This window comes from Maniola jurtina, chromosome 14, assembly GCF_905333055.1.
Source record: "Maniola jurtina chromosome 14, ilManJurt1.1, whole genome shotgun sequence".
In the NCBI taxonomy this organism is placed as follows: Eukaryota; Metazoa; Arthropoda; class Insecta; order Lepidoptera; family Nymphalidae; genus Maniola; species Maniola jurtina.
Genome location: NC_060042.1, coordinates 9,132,873 through 9,156,438, shown reverse-complemented (window position 1 = coordinate 9,156,438; position 23,566 = coordinate 9,132,873). Strand labels below are relative to the sequence as shown.

At 36.1% G+C, this 23,566-nt stretch overlaps 2 protein-coding genes and 1 non-coding gene across 4 annotated transcripts in view; 2 read left to right on the top strand and 1 right to left on the bottom strand.

Moving 5' to 3' along the window:
• Nucleotides 1-564: 564 nt before the first annotated feature.
• On the bottom strand, nt 565-2,679 carry LOC123871664 (protein yellow-like). The gene has a single exon (XM_045915574.1). It carries the CDS (start codon nt 2,577-2,579, stop codon nt 1,242-1,244), a length of 1,338 nt encoding a protein of 445 aa, XP_045771530.1. The 5' UTR covers nt 2,580-2,679; the 3' UTR covers nt 565-1,241.
• Nucleotides 2,680-11,318: 8,639 nt separating this feature from the next.
• Trnae-uuc lies at nt 11,319-11,390 on the top strand. Its single transcript has one exon. It is a non-coding gene; the product is annotated as a tRNA-Glu (tRNA).
• A 6,505-nt stretch (nt 11,391-17,895) lies between these two features.
• Nucleotides 17,896-23,566, top strand: part of LOC123871938 (G protein-activated inward rectifier potassium channel 3) — a 48,022-nt gene continuing 42,351 nt past the window's right edge. Inside the window, exon 1 of one of the 2 annotated variants that reach the window (XM_045915997.1) lies at nt 17,896-18,365. The gene's annotated coding sequence lies outside the window, so the exon portion shown is untranslated. The remainder of the gene's footprint in view (nt 18,366-23,566) is intronic. The other variant, XM_045915996.1, reaches the window with a different exon arrangement.

Sequence of the window (23,566 nt, the reverse complement as noted above, 5' to 3'; positions counted from 1 at the left end):
TTCTTGGGTATTTACCCATTTTTTGAAAAAAATGATAGAAACAAGTTTGTTTTGAGAATGCCCATAGATAACAGAAACAAGCTGATGATTTGCAATATTTAATAAAGTGTTTTCTCTATTTCACTAAATTCACGGCCAAAAAGCAGTCAGTTGCAATTAGAGATTGACAAAGTTATTTGGACGTTCCTACGCAAAAGCGGTCGACTCTATCTCAACTTTTACGGACGGAGTCTTATATAGACACAGTTAAGTAACTAGGTACTTAACAGATATTGAACTTTTCAAGTAAGTTTTTTAGGACGTAAAATAATCATATTATTTAAAAACTAGAAGAATTGCAACATGATAATACTTTCAAAGCGAGAGTCACGCTCCAATTACTTCGTTTAAAAAAATAATAAACTGAACCAAGTGTTTTTAAGTTAGCGTTCGTTGACGTCGAAAACTTGTTACGTAAATTTTAAATGATCGTCCTTGTTTAAAAATTAAGTGAGCACTCTGAATACTTAAGGTATTAACACTTTGTGGCAAACAACTAACAAAGGCAAATAAAAACTACAAACATTATAATATGATAAACACGTTTATTTGCAGCCGCACACAGCCTCACAACCGTGTAAGTAAGAAACACACTTCTAATCCAGTTATTATAATATGAGGTCTATCATACATTCAATTTATACTACCGCTTAGCCTTATCTCTACTGTCATAACTAGATTTATAATGATATGATATAAATAAATTAGCTTTCTAACTCAGTTTGTCTGAGTAGATTTACACGGGAAGAATTCTAACTAGGTATTAATTCATTGGCCATCGACTTAAAAATACAGATTAGAATATGTGTAGGTATAGGCGTCACGAGCACAAAGATAAAGCTCGTATGCACCTTTGTTTATTTAAAGTTGTAAACTTATAACAGATGGAATGTTGAGTGGTGAAACGCGGCATTTGGCAACGCGTCCCCGACCTTTTGTTTCACATGCAGCGACACGGATCGTCTTCATCACGCCGACGACCCGCAGCATAAAAGTCGTATACAGGAATCACCGTAACATAATCGTACACTTATATATAAATATTATAAGAATATACAAAGCTATCTACATTGCGCATTATCACTGAAATGACCACGAGGTCAAAGGTAACTTTTAATATTTGGTAATGTTACACGCATCAGTCCGAGCGTCGCATGAGGTGACTTTCAGGGCCAAGGTTATGCCCGAAAACTCTGCGACCACTAGGCGAGCAGATGTGCCAGAGCGAACACCAGCAACGACGCGGCAAGCGTGGGAGTGGCAGCAGCTGCGTGCGGAGGCTGCGCGGGCACCAAATCCTCGGCGAATACGTAACTTTTCAGACCAGTCTGCGATCTGAGGATCCTATAATTAACTTCCTCCACAGATACTTGGTTCTTCACGAAATTGTACAATCTGTTCACAATAACGTACAGGTTGCCGCGATCGTCGAAAGTGAAACGGTCTACCCATTGGATGTAATTTGGATCGCGGGCGATCGTGCGTTGACCGGTGCGGAAATCGACAGTGGTGTTCCATTCCGCTATAGTTGAGTTACCAATCAGTCCGAAGAATAGTGCGCCCGTTGAGTCCATTTTCATACCGTCGGTTTGTGAGGGTTTCATCCCAACATCGACAACATAAGGACGTATGGCACCTTCTCCTTTGAGAGCCAATGATTCGTTTCTCAGAACAGATGCGTTGATTGCATACAGGTGGAAGCTAGAAAGAGGGCAGTAGTAAACCTTTCGGTCTACAGTCTCATCTTCAGCTAAGAACTGTGGTCCCAAGGCAATGCCGTCGATGTTTACGGGAAGGTTTACTGTAGTGCCATTGATGCGGAAAATTGCAGCTTCCGGAACCGATGACATTGACTTTGTATCACGCAACTTCCAAGACTTTTTATCGCTCAGTCGGAAAACAATGATACCTGGATCCACGGCACTATTATCGGTAATATACGCATAATCACCATCACGGTTATCAACCACCAGATCATTTAAGTAAGTCGTGCTCGGGTTTGCTACGTCTGCTGGCAGCGGGTAGCGTTCTAATTTGTTCTCGCCTGTTTTGAGATCGATTAACACTATCGAAGGCGGACACTTGTCATCTGGATTTGGAGTCAGAGTACCGACTCGTCCGTTATCCAGAATCCACATAATACCGTTGCGATCAATTTCTATATTTTGCACAAACTGAAGAGCGTAACAATCACCCACGGTGTTATCCTTCCAGCTGGGGAACGGTTTTAGCTTCGGTGATGTTGTATCGTTCTGAAATGCTGGGATGTAGGCGAGCGTAGCGGGTACGCCGTTGAGCATTCGGGGGAGCGTCAAAAATATATTGTCTTTGTAGAAGTTGATTCCTGATATCAGCACATTTTGGGGGATGTAGCGGCTGGTGTTGAGGTAGGACTCGCGGTCTCCCGGCGATTCCCACTCGAAGTCGATCGTCCGCCACTCGTAAATAACTCGGAACTGCTCGGGATGCTGCGGCGGGCGCGGCGGCTTGTCCTGTGCCGCTGCAGCAGCGACGATCGCGATAAACACTACTAGTTTCATGGTTTGTTCGGGGTCCGACTCGGTTGCGTGTAGCACGGCCGGCGCGAGCGATGTGACTGACGCCCGTGGCCCGTGCACCTCGCCGTACGTGTCTCGCGGACTCCTTGCCGGCACTTCGCGTGTCACCACACTACGTCATTGTTATTGACGACTCATTAATAGATTCTGCTACCTTGAATCGAGGATTATCTCAGCTCGATGTCGACTGCGCTATAATCGTGTTCGAGCGAACTAATAGATACAAACCGGAAAGGGTGCACGAAGGTCACGCGTTTCACCCCTGCTAGACGGAGGGTCCGCCAGTCTCGCCGTTTATGTATAAATCGTACAGGGAATCGATTCAAGTGGTCGTTGAGCCCCGCTTTTCAAAACATATAAAGGTATATTTCTTGTTATACTCGATTCAAACACCGTACGATTTAATAAAACTTAGGGTAGGACTAATCTTATGGAGCTTTTGTATGTAACGCGTAAAGTTTATGTTGGAAATAAGTTTTTTAAACAGGCAATTATACCCACTTAATTTATTAATATGGCATAAGTAAGTACTAGTAACTTTGTTATCCCAAGATATTTATCTGTATTAATTTCATTGTAAGTAGGTATCCTACGTTTCTAAAAATCTGTAACTGAGGTGAGATCATCTAAGCGTAAATCTAGGAAAATTATTTTCCGATCCATGACTGAAAAGTGACTAAAAATTAGTAATACCTGCCTACTACCACCACTTTAGTAGCGTAATACATTGACAAAACCAGAAACGATACCTTTGAACTTACCCATTAGTAAGTATTAATATTGCAGCTTTTATTATAATATATCACGTTTAGCAATCATACAGTTGGATAATAAATATAACTAGTTTCGCAAAGTTCGGGTTCCACAAACTGAAGCACGACCATTCCAAGTATTTACTTATCAAGCCCTTAAACAACGGGAACAGGTCTTAATAGAGTTCTCGTCATTTTTTTATCATTATTGGCCGTCATCTTCAAATTTAAAATTGACGACAGTTTAGGTGTGTTTAAAAGTTTTTTGCCTTGTGCCATTTTCGTCAATTCGGAGTAATTATGCCGGGTCCACTTGTTTACATCATCCATCTATTTTCCTTTTTGTCTTCCAGCTGGTGCTCTTTTTTCGAGCACTCTTGCGTATAGGGATCCTCTTTGAAGATGCCGGAAAAATGCAACCTTTCCCTCTTAATAGAAGTCGCACTTTGTCCATCAGATTAAGTGTCTCCTACAGTTGATCAAAAATTCTTTAAGACAAAGCTTTGTCGAAGATCTCTTGCCAGACCAGTACGCCTATTCCATGTTATGTAAGTGGTTGTGCTACTTAGAAGTGCACTAGGGAAAGACTTAAGTTTTTTTAACTTCGTAACGTTTAAAACTTCGTTCGACATCAAGGCGCACTAATTCTCGATACGATTATGAATATGATAGACGGGATGTCGAAAGGAATGGTTTGGTACGTAAAGTAAATTGAAAAATAAATCATTATCATCATCATCAGCCTGTGGATGTCCACAGCTGGACATAGGCCTTCCCTAAAGAGCGCCACCACACCCGGTCCTCAGTCTTCCTCATCCAGTCACTTTCCTCCTACCGCTCAATATCATCGGTCCATCGGGAAAAATAAATACGGTGAAATAAGTCATTGCCATACTGAATGAATGCTAAGCTATGTAACTATGACTATACTACGAAGTTGCTTCGTCGTACTAAGATGAGTCAGTAGTGGGAACAGGTTTATTTTCTGAGTCATCCCAACAATAGAACAATTCTTGTATTTGAACACCATGCTCAACCGCTATAGACACCAAAAAACTAACAATACGTTTTGATTAAACTAAACTTGATTTTGGTTGAAGATAAAACTTGGTGATTTTCCGCAACCAATGATTAAATCCAACACAATTAAAATAACTAAGGTCAGATAGTTTAAATATATTAGGTTAAAACAAAGCTGCTTTCTGCCGTCTCGTCTGTTCCTCTGCACGCTTATATCTTTTAAACTACGCAATGGATTTTAAAACAGTTTTCATAAATAGAAAGAGTGATTCAAAAGGAAGCTTTACACTTACATACCTACAGTTCAATATTGTTTTGTGTTAGTAATTGTTCAAGATGTCGTAAGGAATTATATAACCAAAGTAGCTGATGCCCGCGACTTCGCCCGCGTGGATTTCTTTGATTTTCAGGGATAAAAAGTAGCCTATGTGTTAATCCAGGGTATAGTCTATCTCCATTCCAAACAGCCAAATCCGTCCAACAGTTTTTGCGTGATTGATAACAAACATCCAAACATCCACACTTTCACATTTATAATATTAATTAGGATTAGGATAACCACATGGACACCACATTCTTATACCCGATAGATAGGATAGTATCTTCGTTGCACCCGGGCGAGGCCGAGGCGAGTCGCTAATTAAGTACTTATAAGAAAATGGAAAGTATTGTAAGGAAAATTTTAGACACCGTAAGTATAGTATTTTTTGCAGAGACGAGCAAAAAAAGAGAATAAAATTGAAAAATTCAAACATTTATTACTTATCTTTATTTCATACGTATTTAGGTATCTACAAGAAAACATGTGGCTGAGATACGTCTAAATACTCGACGACCCGGGTCACTTCAGAGGTAGAGTCTAATTAGTCAATAGATACCTATTTTTTTTTTAAGTTTTGAAGTCTAGTCGATGGAGATATTAATAGCATTAATTTTATCACATTTTAGAATACCTACCTTAATTTAAATAAATGCAATCTCTCTTGGACGAGTATCTACCAAAATACATTTACATAGTACTTAATTCATAATGGACTTTAATAGTTTGTTAACTTTAACAGCTATGGTGGAATTATGGGAACAATATTCACATGGACTACTAACATATCCTATTACGTTACAATAACCATTTAAATGTGTGTAATATAATAGTAGGTATAAGGTAGCTACTTAAGTACCTACCTACTGTGGTAAAAAATAAGTGAATGGTGGGAACTATTTATATTTAAATTATTTATTTAATAGTAGTAGGTCCTACTATGAGTACGTACCTACCTATTGCATGTTTACTATTTTCGTAGGTACAAAGATATGTACGTGTATATAATGTTTATAAAGTATTATTTAATCATTACATTTTTGACCTTAAGATGATTCGTGATTAGGTACTTCCCACGATAAATACCTACATTTATCCTGTCAAAAACTTACTAATATTATCAACAAAGTATCTGCAGTCTGTTGGCTTTTCATAGTTCTACCACTAAACCGATATTGATGAGGCACAGAGAAAGCTTTCTTTCTGGAGAGTTCTTGCGGGATTATTAAAATAAGCTTGTCCATTATAAATGGGAAAGTCTGCTTGTCTGTTACCCTTTCAGGGCCTGTCCGCTTACCCGATTTTAAAGAAAAGTAAGAGATAGCTTGCATCCCGGAGAGGGACAAAGGCAAAATTTCATCCCGGAAAATCAGAATTCGCACGGGCTTGTCAAAAAACCTTGCCTATTGTTTGCTCCAGGCTAAGATTAAGTTGTTTTCAAAAAGACTTGGCTCGATTTTACTCCGTCTATATGCGTTGGTTCTTATGTATGTTGTATTGTATTTGTAATGCTTAGGTATGTATGTAATGTAATGTATGTATCGTATATATTGTATGTAATGTATATGTATAGACCTAGAAGAGGAAGTATTTAACAATAATTTGGCACGGCCGGCACTAATCAATCAAATGGAAATAATAATCGGAAACGTCTCGATTGTTACAATAATTAGTAATACCTCATTGATATTTTAATCCATTTCATACATATAATATATCCTGCGTTAAAATCGGGTGTTAAAAAGTAGCTGTGTTTGATTAAATAGAAACAAGCTATAACCTGCGAATCGAAAGTATTTTTTGAGATAAAAACGGGTTACGGCGCAGAAATAATAGGTATATTTAATAGTAAGTTCTACGTAAGCGTAGCGAAAAAATCGTAAGTCTATGACGTAGCATTTATCTACGCGGCGCCTACGCGTCTTAGTGGTTGTTTTTACCTTTCTGTATATAGCATGCTAAGAATTAATTTGGTCTTTATGTATGATCTATGATAATAAATACGCTATGATTCTCTACAGTAGTATTCCTCATTGCTGAAAGTCGTGACCCCTTTTCATTGAATGGTAGGAGTTCTGTTGGAATAATAATGCTGTGAGTTTAAAGTTTGTCTGTCCCCTAGGCCTGATCCCTGGGTGGGGTGGACTGCTCCCTTCGCCACACGCTTATCTATGAAGTCTACCACTACTGCAAAAGGTTCCCTTCATTGTGATCGGGCAGTGTTTTTGACCCCCGACCCAAAAAGAGGGGTGTTATAAGTGTGACGTGTGTATCTGTGATCTGTCTGTGGCATCGTAGCCCCTAAACGAATGAACCGATTTTAATTTAGTATTTTTTTGTTTGAAGGGTGGCTTGATCGAGAGTGTTCTTAGCTATAATCCAAGAAAATTGGTTCAGCCGTTTGAAAGTTATCAGCTCTTTTCTAGTTGTCTTATACAGGTTTTTATGTTGGGGTTGTTTTAAATTTTAAGTTATATCGTACAACTCTTTCTACTAAGCCTGTAGGCTAGTCTATAGGATAAACGGTGCATAATTCTCATCGAAACGCAACCGCTAAATGTTTAGTCTCGTATTGTTCGAAGACTATTCAAGTCTACAGAGCTACAGAGGCATTTGACCTCAATATATTAAGCTGCACCTCACCATAAATAAAACCGGCTGCATCGGAATATGATCTCTAAAACCTTGTGATAAGAATGTTCAATGTAAAAAGAGTGATTTAAAATTCAATAGCGCGCCATGTTTGTCGCCAAAGGATCTTCCGTAGACGCGGATCGCTTGTCATTAGCTTTATTATGCCCACTTTGTCTTGACTATTATCCTTATACTTACCTACCTAGCTTGATGACGACTGGTTATTATTGGTTTGCATATTCAATTGCGCTTTAATACCTTCTAGAATCTAGATGGATATACATAACAATATCACTAACTTGTTTGTTTTAACATAAGAAGTAGGTACCTACCTAGTTAGGTACCTAATAACTACCTGCCCAGTAGGTGTTATTTTAGTCAACAAATTATTTTATTCTCAAGTACACATGAGCTGTTTGTCTGTCCTACTTGACGAACTCGTGCGTTTATGACATTAGCCATTTGGCATCTTACTCCCTCCGTGTCATGATACTTACTCATTACTGAGGCTAGTGATTCATTCCATTAATCACAAAAGATAGAGAAAAGTTCTGGAAAATGAGCACCAAATGCCTTAGCACTGTACCTACTGAATGACATCTTTGTCTCGGGTTTGTATCGCGCTCAGCGGAATGTTTTCTGAAAGTCCTTTTTCATGCTTGACCACAATCACACCTGATGGGAAGTGATGATGTGGCCTAAGATGGGACGCGCTTACCCAGAATATGCCTATGCAATTTTGTTAGAATGATACCCGAATTGCGTTTGGTAGGAAACACAGATCGCGAAAGAGTATTCCAAACGTTAGCCGTGTGTATGAGGAATGATGACGCAAAAACATTTCGTACGTGTACCTACCAGCTACCTAGATGGAAAATATGTCGACGACATATTATTAAGGATGGAAACTTGCCCGACGTCTTGCGGTTCGGTGGCAAAAAGGTGAAAGGGGGATTTTATAAATTTCTAGACCCAGCGACGTTTTAAGCTGTATACTGTATATATGTACAGGGTGGTCAAAAAGTCGTGGATCAAACGCAATAGGGAGATAGAGGAGGTCATTTCCAGCAAAAAAAAATTCTACACATTGGCCATATTTAAATTGCCCTAAGAGTTATGAATAATTTTGGGTTTTTAAAAAAAATACCAGATTCTCTTACAATTAGACTAATTAAAAAAAAATGAGATAAAAAACAATAAAACAAACGATGCTCTGTCATTACTAGATAATGTATCAGTACTAAAAACCTTCTATTGAGGCTCTGGCTACCAAATTACAGGAGCAATTAATTTTTTTCCAAAACTTTTAAAGCGTTACCAAAAATTAAATGTCACTTTAAAAGCGCACTGTGAAAAAAAAATGTACTACGGAAAAATGACCCTGTATTAGAAAAACTTGCTGATTTAATGCCAATTTAAATGAGGTATAACACATTACTCTCTGTTTCGTAATTCTGGTATTATAAACGTTTTTTCATATCAAGGTGCAAATTTCAGTAGATTAGTTTACTTCAAAATAATTTTGAAGATTATCATGTTGCTAGTTAAACTGTTAGTTTTTTGTACGTTCGAATGCTAGAAACATCACTGTGCTTGTCACACTTAAAATTTGTGAAAAGAACAGAAACTCTTCACTACCACCACGTGCCAGAACTACCCAGAACGCCCTCTTTTCTAGGAAAAAAAAAGGATAAAAAACTATGCCTCTCTTTCACATCCTTCTTTATTCCAACAATGCAAATAGAAAGGATTAGTGTGAACGAGAGGCATAGTTTTTTTATCCTTTTGTTTCCTAGAAAAGATGAACTACTTGCAAGACGGGCGTTCTGGGTAGTTCTGGCACGTGGTGGTAGTGAAGAGTTTCTGTTCTTTTCACAAATTTTAAGTGTGACAAGCCCAGTGATGTTTCTAGCATTCCAACGTACAAAAAACTAGCAGTTTAATTAGCAGCATGATAATCTTCAAAATTATTTTGAAGTAAACTAATCTACTGAAATTTGCACCTTGATATGAAAAAACGATTATAATACCAAAATTACGAAACAAAGAGTAATGTGTTATACCTCATTTGAATTGGCATTAAATCAGCAAGTTTTTCTAATACAGGGTCACTTTTCCGTAGTACATTTTTTTTTCACAGTGCGCTTTTAAAGTGACATTTAATTTTTGGTAACGCTTTAAAAGTTTTGGAAAAAAAATTAATTGCTCCTGTAATTTGGTAGCCAGAGCCTCAATAGAAGGTTTGTAGTACTGATACATTATCTAGTAATGACAGAGCATCGTTTGTTTTATTGTTTTTTATCTCATTTTTTTTTAATTAGTCTAATTGTAAGAGAATCTGGTATTTTTTTTAAAAACCCAAAAATATTCATAACTCTTAGGGCAATTTAAATATGGCCATGCTGTAGAATTTTTTTTTGCTGGAAATGACCTCCTCTATCTCCCTATTGCGTTTGATCCACGACTTTTTGACCACCCTGTATATGTAGGTAAGTCAGTTCCAACTTCCATTAATGACGGAGCCACGCCACCCAGTCCGTTTAGCCTTTTAGAAGTATAGATTACACAGATATGTAGATTCCTATTTATACATACAACACTGAACCACAACTGAACTAACCATGCATGTTATTATTATGAACCGAATGTATTTGCTCGGAAGCGATTTCTTTCCTTAGTGTAACAAACACGCAACGCGGGAAGTGAGGGTGTGTTAAACGGTAAAGAAGTACCTACCTACATATTGAAGACGCAGATGAGTAGGCATAATAATTACGTGCCAGTTTGCATTATATTTATGAATTGACCATCACGTAAACATACCAAAGGCGGTCTTGGGAAAATTATTTACGTCAAACACTCAACTTAAAAATAAAGCTAGGTACATAAGGCTTTACCTAGTTTTGTTGACGTAAATAATTCTCGCTTAAGCTATAATTACTTACTTACCTGCGTCGTTAAATTATCACACAAATAAATAAAAGGCAAAAAAATTGTGTTACTCTTTCACAGCAAAACTACAGAACGGATTTGGCTGAAATTCGGAACGGAGATAGATTCTACTACTCTGGATTAACAAATATTATGTTACTTTTTATCCCGAAAAATCAAAGGGCTTCTACGGGATTTTGAAAAACCTAAATCCACCAAATCCAACGGACCAAGGCGCCGGCATCAGCTCGTTTAAACTAAATTGACGTATAAAAACTACTTACATAGAGTATTTTAGGTCTATGCTACCTTGTATGCTACCTGATTTGAAAGGGAAATCTTTGAAACTGAAACTGTAGCTTCGCTGGCCATACTCGGTATTTGCCGTCAAGTTTGCAGCGGACTTGAAGCGTCGGGGTCTAGTAAGCTTGACGGCTTGACGGCTATCCGTGTGCAATGTGCATTACATTATGCACACACTGCACACTCAACACAACACATAAACTTGATTGTGTATGGCTAGCGTTAAATTTTGGTTAAATCCTATGATTTAAGTTAACAATAAAAATCTGGGAAATTGACTATTGATTCCGGAAAACAATGTTATTTATTGCGGACCATGGCGCGACTCACGATCGAAATAATTGAAAATCATGTGCGATTGTTCAACTGACGCCACCTATTCTTCAATAAGAAAATGATTACGTTCAAGAAAATGGTAGAGCTGTGGGTAGAGCTGCCCAACCGGAACTTATCAGAGAGCTGTTATAGGGAGGGAATGCCATCTAGTTATCGCTATAGAAAGTTCGGAAAATAGCGCCATCTTGTGTTGAGTAGCTGAAGTATGTACTTAATTTTGTTTTAGTATATTTAATACTTACTAGAGGGCTCTATAGATATCATTATGCCATGATTACTTAAAATGTTGTATTGTTTTGGTCAAAAATATGAATATTTAATTAGTAAATGTTTATTGATACTTTATTGATAGTAATTAAAAAAAAAATTGATATAATTGTAATTTTTATAAATATTATATTTAAAAATTTCAAATGTCACATTATCTCCCGTATGGTCTAGTGGCTAGGATACCTGGCTTTCACCCAGGAGGCTCGGGTTCGATTCCCGGTACGGGAAGTTTTTACTTTTCTTTTCGAAGAGAATAACACAACATTATTTCCTTTTCTATATCGTGGGTTTTATTTTTATCATTGCGACTGTGTTTTTTTGGCATTTAATGTAACAAGAATGCCCTGTAAATAAGTTAACAATAGAGTTAAGTTTAATAAATATAAATACATAAATTAATAAACAGATTATTTTGCTTGCAGAACCGTTGGTAGAGCCTTGTCTCACTCTTAAAGCGCCTTCCTGAAATAAAGTTTTCATTAATTTCTTACAAATATTGTTTTAATTGAGAAAAAATACAAGGAATTCATAGTTGGGTAGATAAGATTATTTTACAACAAAATTTCCGGGGCAGTCGGCACTCGGCACTGTCAAAGCTAAATTCACAGGTTCACCTTCTTATTCAGAAGCTAATATTCTGAAATAAGTAAACAATTAATTAATGTTCCTTCGTTTAAAATTATTTATTGATGATTCCAGAAACCAGTTCATTGTCTGCCTATTCGTTATGAGCGTTAAATTTTTCCTCTGTCAGTATAATTTATTGTATTTTGCAAAATATTTACAGATTAAACCCGGAAAATTGCTTGTTTATCGCTCACGTGGCGGTAAACACGAGTGTTCAATAAATTGCAATAGCCGACCCAGTTTATAATACTTATATATGACATCTTGCATCATACTCCACTACATCAAATGAATATTATTATTAGACTATAAGCACTCAAATGCACAGAACAGCTAGTGGAAACAACTACTGATCAGAAAAAAACATTGATTGCTTCTCAATTCTTAATGCTCTATTATATTAGGTACTAGAGGATGCCCGCGGCTTCGCCTGCGTGGATTTCGGTTTTTTTATAATGCTGTAGGAACTCTTTTATTTCCCGGGATAAAAAGTAGCCTATGTCCTTCCCCGGGATGTATCCCATGTGTGTACCAAATTTCATTAAAATCGGTTCAGCGGTTGGGCCGTGAAAATGCAGCAGACAGACAGACACACTTTCGCATTTATAATATTAGTATGGATAAGTATGGAAGTATGGATAGTTTATATCTAATATAGCCAGCCAGCTATCCAGCCAGCTGTGAAGTAAAGGTAGATATGTGGGACTCAAACTACCCACTATACCCACTAAACCCAGCGGCGCTTCTGTACCTCGCCTGGCGACTAGACCACAGGAACATCGAAGCAATCAACTTCGACCCAGCAGCGACATCCGCCGAGACGGATCCTTACCGGAGACCCACTCGGGAGGTCCCCTCACTGCGCGTCTGAGGCGCACCAATGAAGTGCACCTCCCGCACCAATGAAGTGCGCCTCCCGGCTCGGGAACTCACCCGGAGCCCTCGTCAGGGCGGCACTAACTATTGTAAAGACAGAAATCTTGAAAGCAAAATATTTACGAGTGTGCCAAATACCTACTCCACCTTTGGTACCTACTAGCGAGTGAAATCAGGAGCTACTACTACTATTCATACATTATAAGTTAAATTAAACCATCCTTATTCAAATTTATTTGAAAGAAGTTCAGGAATATTTCCTGAACTTCTTTAAACAATTATTGCTTACAGGACTTTTTAAAATTCATTTAAAAAGGAAATGACACATTTTAGTAGGTACATTTTCAGTTGACCCACTTTTTATTAATTTCGAGAAAATATTAATTTTGAAAATATGGTCTTTGTGGGATTCTGAAATATTTTTCTTAGAATTGCTTTTAAGTAATCTAAGTGGAAGTATAATTAGAATTATGATTTATCACTTTTTTATTAAACCGTCTGAGCCTTGTTCGATTCGCTTCGTCGTTTTTGAGCATGAAGGTTATTAAGAATAAATTTTCCACAACAAATCACTAGGTATACATTAACGCCTTTAGTGATGTTGGGGGTCCCCCGAAACTATAGTTCACGGAAGACTTTTATGATTTTTTTGAAATTAATAGTCCTACTTTTTTAAATTAATAACCCTACAGCCCCTACAGTTGAAAATATTGCCAGCAATAATAAAATATGGTAAGTAATAAGTAATAAGACTAATAACCTACCTAAATATTATTCCTATAATATATTTAAATTCTAAGCTTTACCTATTTTACTACAGCGTCAAAGCGTTTCACGTATTGTTTGCATCATAAAATAAATCCAAGCCAAAAGTTCATTGCTTTGATTCCCATCCCGTTGTGCTATTTCTGTATCCTTTTCCACAAATTTTACAGTTTCACGTACACTCATTTGGCGTGAAAAGGGGGTCATTAAAAGATTCCTGGATTTATATTGATTAAAAATATATACGAGTAGGTATTATGCGAAAGATACGGACCGATGAACTGAAGAAGTGACGGGGAGCGGGTGGATGAGGAAGGCGGAGGATCGTGTTTGGTGGCGCGCTCTTGGAAAGGTCTATGTCCAGCAGTGGACGCTTACAGGCTGATGGAATGGAATGGAATGAATCATACGAAGGATGGAGTAGTGAATTTTCGAATAAAGAAACTACAGCCCTGATTTTCTTTTCGAGAAAATTCTGAAACTGATAAAGAGTTAAAATAATGGTTCAAACCTATTCGTCTAGTTAAAGCATCAGTGGATATAGTGAAAACCCAAAAACCTAAAAATCCATAGTTAAATGTCGCGCTATAAGCTCATTTTTCACTATTGGCTATAAAATATTATAGTCCGGTCAATAAAGACGTCCGAGGTTACAATAATTTACATAGGTAGAGCTAAAAATTGGTACGAATGTTTGGAACACCAACATACCTAAATGAATTGTGAAAAGTTCCCATCGATCCCACATTTGCAAAAAAAAAATATTCAAGGTTCTATCTTACCACCTATACCACTACCATATACTTATACCACTTCTACGATCTCGCCAATCCGAGCATAATCGGTGCAGTAGGTACATCTATTCGGCTTTTCATCGCTTTGTCGATGAAAAAGTCGCGAGAAAGCGTTGTCTCAGTGATTGTGCTTGGGCTGCTGATGAACTATGTAGGTCACGGGATATGTCAATTATTGCACAAATAAACAACGGTCCAGTGATGACGTGATGATGTATGTTATAGTGATCAGAAAGCGTAGATCCTAACTTTCTAAAACTAACTAACTTTTTAAAACTTATGTTATGTGCTTAGCTGATTGAAAATTTCATCACGCACTGGTACGCGGAAAACAGCTTGAGAAAACCTATACAATAGCTTGCGGGAAATTCTGACATTTGTGTAATTCGCCAAGTCAGCCTTATGTCGTACATAGGGGGTTACACGATCTCTCTAAACTAAACTAAATTGACAGGGTCTAAAATCTAAATGGTGCTATCCTTTTCCACACGGAGCTTTATGTAAGGGACGGCAATATATTTAGACCTGTCAATTTAGTTTAGTATAGAGAATGTGTACAACAGAATTAACTACAATTTCCCTTTGACCAGTGTTGTGTGGTGAGGCCTTAGCTCTATATTTCGTAAGAACTCCGATTTTTATGTCTTGTGCTCTATTTCCGATTTTATTTGACCGACCTGACAATTAATAGGAATTACTAGGAGGCGATCAGCATTACTTTCATATACAAATATTATACCACCCTATTATGATGATCGCATACTAAGATACTACCTATAAGATCCACAAGAAATGTAAGAGTTGAACGTAACAAAAATGTTTCATACTGAATATGTGTGTAACAAGCTTCGATGAAAAAATCGAAGAAAAATCACGTCAGCGCCAACTTCTGCTGACTTTGGCTTACAATCAAGCATTTTTAGGGCTCCGTACCTCAAAAGGAAAAACGGGACCCTTATAGGATCACTTTGTTGTCTGTCTGTCCGTCCGTCCGTCGTGTCTGTCAAAAAAACTTATAGAGAACTTCCGTTGACCTAGAATCCTTAAACTTGGTAGGTAGGTGGGTCTTTTAGCACAAATAAATTCGAAAAAAGAGAATTTATAGTTACATCACAAAAAAAAATTAAAACGTGTTCACGAAAAAGTTAAATTATTAAATCACATATAGATGGCGCTATTGACATAAACTTGCTGTGTTGCACATAAAAATATTAAAATATCTTGTACGATGGTACGGAACCCTACGTATGCGAGTCCGACTCGCACTTGTCCAATTCTTGCTACTGACCCGACTGACATTTAAAAAAAAAAATAACTGGTATTGCGACTTTTGCGATCGTCTGCGATCTGCTTTATTGAATAACTATAAGAAACAATAACAGTAGTTATTTTTCAATAATTACGCGTTTAATTATAACTTAACTGTAGGTTTCGTAATAAACGCACAAGAATAAATGCATAGTTGGCATTTAACAGAAACCTTGAGACAGCGAATGACATCAGAATCTCATAATATTATATCGAAATGGCTGATATGCCCTGGCATGAAACGGGTGGGTTTCCCTATGATATACCTAGATTATGAGTTTTTATATAAAATGATCTGAAATCTAATTGATGATGGAGGTGAAGTCCACTAATATGTTAAGAAGTTGTAACTTAGGAGATTATATACGGTATATTCACTTTCTTTTGGATTAGGTTTATTAAATAGATTTCATAAACTTTGCCAACAAAAGTAGTTACTTAGTAGTTGGTATAACAAAATAACATCAGATACAGAAACGACTTTATTTAAAAATTAAGGCCTGTTTTGAATGTTTAGTTTTGAAATAAGAAACTTTCAGTAATGACTTTAAATGAAAATGTGGGTTGCTTGGTCACTTGAGTGATAAAGCTTGCCGTTTGTTTTACTATACAATCCTGTACTTTGACTCTTTACAATGTAAACAATAAAGACGTGTTTTGAATAAATAAATATGTGAGGAAATTTTGGAAAACCCTTAACGCAAATACGGAAAAATACTGAAATGATACTGTTCAAAAACCACCTTAGTTTTAATAGATACCTTAAAATACCTGTTGATCACGTCATAAATGTAAAGAACTACTTATTATACGTATAATTATGTGCATATAAAAACGTAAGTAATATTAGTTAATACACTACAGTCTACGAAACAAACACGTATCTATACGTACCTACCTATTATTATATAGCTAGTTATACATATAAGTTTCACAAATAAATTCCTGTAGTCGGCAAGGAAATCTTGAATGGGCACCTTGAAGATCTTATCTTGTGACCACATACCTACTTACCACTGGATCCCATAAACGAATCAGAGAGGTGTCCATTTACCAGAGACGATGATGTCCCCCAAAACAGCCTGGACCAGTCAGATGATAAAGAGGAACAGCCTCGCTTCGCTAACTTAGTGTCTACCACTGAATGATAGCCAACGACCTCATTTGATATTCATTTTTAATCCATTGAAGATTTTCTACGAATAATTATTTTAATATTACTCAATGAAGCAGCAATGGAGAACCAACCAGTGTCAAATCATATCACAGTCGTGCTTTCAGAAAATTGACGCTGGATCTGCTTCCTTTACTGTGTCAAAGAAATTATTTTCTACCCAGATATTTTAACCATAATATAATATTATAATAACCACAAAATACCTTAACACTACAACCACCACTATACCACCATAATATATCGCATTTTTTATGTCATAAGTATAGAAAATAATAAAGATAGATACCTACTTAAAAGGAGAAACTAACTGACTGACAGTAACCCTTGGATCTAGAAACTTGAGATTTTGCATTTAGATAGGTACCTATTTCTTTTTAACGTAGACCTCGGGTTTTCGGAAATTCCAAATCGGGGTGGGTCTGTTAGTGTTGTGTGTTTTAAAATATTATTGATTCTTACATCTTAGTATATCTAGTTAGATGGAGGCGCTTTTTTAACACCTCTAGGTGAGATCTGCATTTTTATGACCCATAAATCATAACCTCTTTATAAGACTGATTCATATAACTACAGACTTGAATGTTGAACTGTAGTGTGGTTACCATCGAAAAAGTAAACATTACAAACTTAAGAAGTTCATCGACATTGAATGTTTTGCCATTGACTCCAATGTATCCGTCTGGGTATGCTTTAATAATAATATACTTAACTTTAGAAGATATTCCATATTATAAAGTACCCATAGTTTTATTTCTTAACTTCTTCTTCTTAACTTATTTGTTGACAAAATGTTTCATACTTATTTTTTCATGTTAGTAATTATCATACTTATTATCTTTTATGTTTTAAGTCTGAAAAATGTTGCCAATGGTGTAAAAAACTAAAACTGAATAGTGTTAATAAAATGAATACCTATGCCCTGAAAACTGCAGCATGGATTCGAACAGTTTCAGTTTATCTACAGTTTACGTAGTAAAAAGAGTTAAATATAATCAGAGTTTAGGTACGTACAATAAATTGGCAATGGTACTTCATGTCGTTTCTCTGCCTACCTGGCGGTAGCATGGCGTTTGTTCATTGGGGAAACGGCTGAATGCCGTCACATGATTTCACCAGAACCCATTGGAAAAGCTAGTTAGATAACAGTTCCTTTGAAACGTGCCACAGGCCTTCGATCGTCGCACCTCACCGTCACCGTATTTATTTTTTAACGGCTGCGAATATACAAGTATAGGATTTAACGCCATTCAGCCAGTCACTGTTCAGCCAACGCACGGTAGACATTTGCGACGCGCACGCGAATCGACGCGTGCAATTCGAATTTCAAATCGCGAAATTTAAAAAGTCATACGTTCCATTTCCCGCCTTCCATTCAAATAGTGCAAATATGCCTAAGAAAAAATAGAACGATAGCATCAACTGAAGTTTTTTTTTTTAAATTGTGAACTAAATAGGTAATGTGCTAAAGTTTAAACCGTCAAATTGTGCTGATGACATTGCGGCCCGCATAGTGCCGATTGTATCTGTGATAAGAAGCGTTGTGAAACTTCCTATTTTACGGTGTTGTCAAAACTTTTTTAACATTTTGTGAAGTTTCGTGAACTTTTTCGCGAAACGCTGTAACAAACGATCTTTATGATAGGTCCATATATGAAGGTGAGTAATTACTTTATCGTTTTTGTCAATTCTCTTTTAGTATGAGACATGAGTATCTATAATGTACCTACCTATTAGCTATTATTCACACATTTTGCCCTAAAAACTGTTCGTCATGACGTATATAGTCACTAATCATGATTTATTCATAGGCTTTTGGAGCAAAAACCAGGTCAAAGACTTAACCTACCTCTCATTAATGTGGTAACACATGAGCGATGTTTCTAGTAATCTTTATATACCAACTTGTATCTATTGGTACATCTAAGTAGTTTTAGTTAATTTCATAAATTAACTGAAACTGTGTAAATTCTAACCCAACTTTTCAGGCATGTGCCCAACGGTCTTTAGTAAGAAAGAACATGCCACAGAGTTCCTACCTAGTTGAAATTCAATGATTGTTCCGTAAAAAAATATTATTTATGTACACAATATTTTTCTTTTAAGTAGTTAGGTACCTACTTCACACTAATATTATAAAGGCGAAAGTTTGTATGTGTGTGTGTGTGTGTGTGTGTGTGTGTGTGTGTGTGTGTGTGTATGTTTGTTACTCCTTCACGCAAAAACTACTGAACGGATTTGGCTGAAATTTGGAATGGAGATAGATAATATCCTGGATTAGCACATAGGCTACTTTTTATCCCGGAAAATCAAAGAGTTCCCACGGGATTTCAAAAAACCTAAATCCACGCGGGCGAAGTCGCGGGCATCGGCTAGTTACTAATAATAACCTTCATAACATAATGAATATGTACCTATGTATATATTAATGTGTTATCTTCCTGAGTGATTGTTGTGTAGTTAGGTATTATAAGTTTAAGTACCTATCTGTCACAAATTGGAACCCCGTATCGGATACGGTGAAACACGTCCAGTGAGACACTGTGACACTTTTTTAGTTAGTAAGATCTTATTTTTTATTTATTTATATGTAATAATATAATATGTCTCAGCTGGCTTCTGAGGATCGGCGCGAAGCGAATCGCACTAGAACATTCGCTCATATAGCCCGCCAATATAATTACCCCAGCTAAATACTCGCTTCTCGTTGTTCGCCAATTCTATAAAGTTTTTAGCCCAACTCGTTTCTCGATAAATAAAATCGTCGGTGGTCGAACAAGCGCCTTGGACGGCTACTAGGTATATCAGTTGAAACGACAACATACCTACTTTTGTAAATAAAGATGACACCACAACGGCTTATCAAAAAGCATTTAAAAGACAATTCAACACGCACACATCTCCAAGAAATGAGAATTTTTACAATAGTTGGGTATAAAAGGTTCTCTATCATACACTCTATCTAGATAGAGCAGATAACGTAAAATGTAAGAATGATATAAGATGAATAAATGGTGTTTTAATGACGATTATAATAACTATTATTTTTCCAAGTTGTTATAACCATTTGTTGTAAATTGTAATAAATTGAAGTTGAAACAAATAAATATATATGTAGTATGTTCTACTAAGATACATCTTTCTGTTTAATGAACCAACTAACCTATTTAGGTATGTTGACAGTACTATAATACTAGAAAGCTTCACGAAAGTGCCTACAACAACTACAAAGTTTAAACTCAATCGGATGAACGATACGTGAATGCATAGGTAATTAGGTAGCGAACAGACAAATTAACATTATTCTTTATACAAGTATAAGATAATGTTATTCGACTCGATTCGATTCCGAAGGGATTACGAATAGTGTTAGGATAACTAGTAGGTACAGGGTCTACCTTTTTTCTTATTTTATCCTATCCTATACAACTTTTCTTTCCGGAAAAGGATGCCATCAGTTTCGATCCACTAGTTTAATAAAACGTCCAATGTCTAAGCTAAACTTTGTGACTGAAATTATACTTTGACAAGGTTCTAACAGTAATTACCTACCAATTGTTTTTGCACCGACGCGGTCGTGTAATTATCGACAGTCGGTAAGCCTTGTGGTTTTTATGTAATTCTCGAGTCTGACCTAAAACGCGAACACTAAAAATTTTAACATAATTTGAAGGCGAAACGCGTGGTGGCGTGAAAATTTAGAAAATTAGGTAACTACCTAAGCTAACTTTTCTAAGTCAGCGCCGTATCACTTAAATTGGTTAATATAATATAACCAATGAATAATTTCTAACTAGCTATGATTTTAAAAACGAATTAAGTTTTCTAAAGATTAAAAAATACGTCTTCAAATGTTAGAATCAGAATAAAAAAAAAGAGTATTTAATTCATGTTATGCACGATATGGTATACCTAGGCTATCATTTAAAAAAAACTGATCACAGTCGTAGATTTCATCATGATTAAAAGCATATTATTGTAAATTGAACACTTAAAAAAAAAGCAACCGCCAAGTTTCTTGCTGGTTCCTCTCGGTAAGAACAGCATTCCAGACCACTGGTAAATTATTTTGACGATTCAAAAGTACTTGTAAAAGTTTACTTGAATAAAAATATATTCTATTCTATTCTCTATTCTATACTTGTATCAATGCGAGAGTGTCTGTTGACAGACACTCTCACATTGATTTTTTATAGAATAAATCGTAAATAATACCACCATACTAAGAAAAACGTTTCCATGGTTCAATGGAAATAATCATAGCGATAAAAATTATTATTATCTACCAGCTACCAACATCCTGAAGTAGGTACGGACAACCAGTGTTTACTTTTATCCCAGAAAACATCTGAGCACTACGGAAAATTATTGTAAGATAAACACGCTGATAAAGTTATGGGTAACAGCTTGTAAGCTATAAATAACAGCTCCAAAGTATGTAGGTACTAATTAATTATTTATAGAACTAAGTACTAGCTATCTTATTTACTTGGGAACTGCAAGAGTGTCACAGTATTGCGAAAAGTCGTGTTATTAATACCACACATTATTATAATAATAAATGATACGTTGTCAAGTAAACACCTATTTACATAATTATGTTAAGTTATCAGTTACTAGGTTCACGTACGAAGCATTTTCAAAGTCAAAACCTATTAATAATATTATGTAGGTACATATCTACCTAGCGGGACTAATTGCATTACCTGCAATGAAAAACTTTGGCATATGTAACGACTGAATTTCCAACCAGCCATTTGTGAAGATCCGTAAGGGTTCTACATTACGTTCACCCTCAGGCAAATATCGGGTTGTCTTCTCTTATTAGTCAGTTAGACAGCTATTGATATGCGCTAGTCTATAAAAGCACAGGCTGAGAGTAGAGCTCACTTTAAAAAGGCAAGAAGAGTTAAAATTACGCAGATTAATGTAGATATATAAATCTTTTTAGTTTTGATTCAGATTTCTGCGCAAATTGTCAATGTACCTAAGTTCTATAAGTGTCAGTGCACCCTTGTCTTAACAAAGATAGATAAAGACACTTTGCCTTTTCACTCATGTTTCACTCACTTTCTTTTGTCACAATCGGTTTAATATTATATAGCTTAACTCTGGTAAAAAAGCAAAAGGTATTAAAATGAAGTGATGAATACAAAAAGAACCCTCGCTACGCTTTCTCGCACATCTTTCATTCATTCATGCAGCCTTTATGACATTTCAAACTTGACTAAGATGGTATTCACATGGTAAAAGGAGCAATTTAATTTACAGATTGCCATAAAAAACAATAAGCCTATAATATCCGGACTGGTTGTCAGATTACATTAGTATCGGTTGGCGAAATCTGACATACAAACCTGAAAGACACATGCCGATTTCACAATACGTACATGCAAGTTATTTTCTCTTGCGACTTATTTTTTTGCGATAACAAAACTTTCCTAAGGATATAACTGTATGTAAATCATGTTTTATCAGCGAGCTGACGACCTCACTGCCAAAGTAATGAATTCCGCAGTTAAAAATCAATGACTGAAATTTTCCATTTCGAGCTCCTCAACTTGTCTGCTCCTTTGACGTATCAAGGAACTCTCATATTATTCTGACGTTGCTCGATATCGCAATTCGCAACTCACGAAAACGAACAAAGTTTTCGAGATGAGTAAACTCTTATTAGGGTGTGAACTATGATCATGCGGGTTAAGTGAAAATCAGTTGCTTATTAAAATGAAAAATACTTACTACTTTTTTGTACTTGCCTCATTTTTAGTCAAGCCAAAATTTTCAAAACATTTATTATAACTAGCTGATGCCCGCGACTTCGTTCGCGTGGATGAAGGTTTTTTAAAAATCCCGTGGGAACTCTTTGATTTTCCGGGATAAAAAGTAGCCTATGTGCTAATCCAAGGTATAATCTATCTCCATTCTAAATTTCAGCCAAATCCGTCCAGTAGTTTTTGCGTGAAGGAGTAACAAACATACACACACACACACACACACACACACACACACACACACACACACACACACACACACACACACACACAAACTTTCGCCTTTATAATATTAGTGTGATAGTGTGATTACTACAAATAAGTAATAGGTACCTTACCTACTTAAATGTTATGGTGTAACCTCGGCATTAGTGGTACGCCAATTTTAGAAAATTGACTAGGTATTTTTAAATTTCGCGCAGCTTCCGGTTACATCACTGCTGTTAAGATAAATTACTATTAAAAATTTATATAATAAGTTTGATTTGACAAGCCGAATTTTTCTTTATATTAAAGGGTAGAAAACTTGAAAACTGTAATATGTAATATTACTTATATTTAATTAGCCAATTGAAGCAATTAAATACAGCATATTTGAAGTAACATTACAAATTTATATCCTATATGCACGCTTTGAATACCAATAAAATACGTAAAAATAAATTAAAATCGCAAAAATACTTACCTTTCTCTACTACGTGTATAAAATAAGAAGTGTGGTATCTCCTCCCAGTCACCGCTAAATTAAAATCAATCTGTATGCTGTAAACAATGTTCACTACATATAACTCATATAGTATATACATATGTTGGTATTTTATACCTAATTTAGGATAGTCTCTCAAGGTTGTAACAATTGAATACAACAAACACAGCATATCAGTTTCGGTACATAGTATCTACGCTGACATTTACGATCGAGAAATACCTGTTTTATAGAATATACAACATTTAAGTTAAACAAATATTTTTCAATTATTTTCATCAAATTAATTTATATGTAAAAACCTTAAATAAATATTAGATATTATAGAAATAAAACACTCAAGGTTGCGGAATTCGTAACACGCAACAAACTAAGTTGAA

Coding starts and splice junctions, on each gene's coding strand:
- LOC123871664 (XM_045915574.1), bottom strand. CDS start 2,579: ATGAAACTAGTAGTGTTTATCGCGATCGTCGCTGCTGCAGCGGCACAG.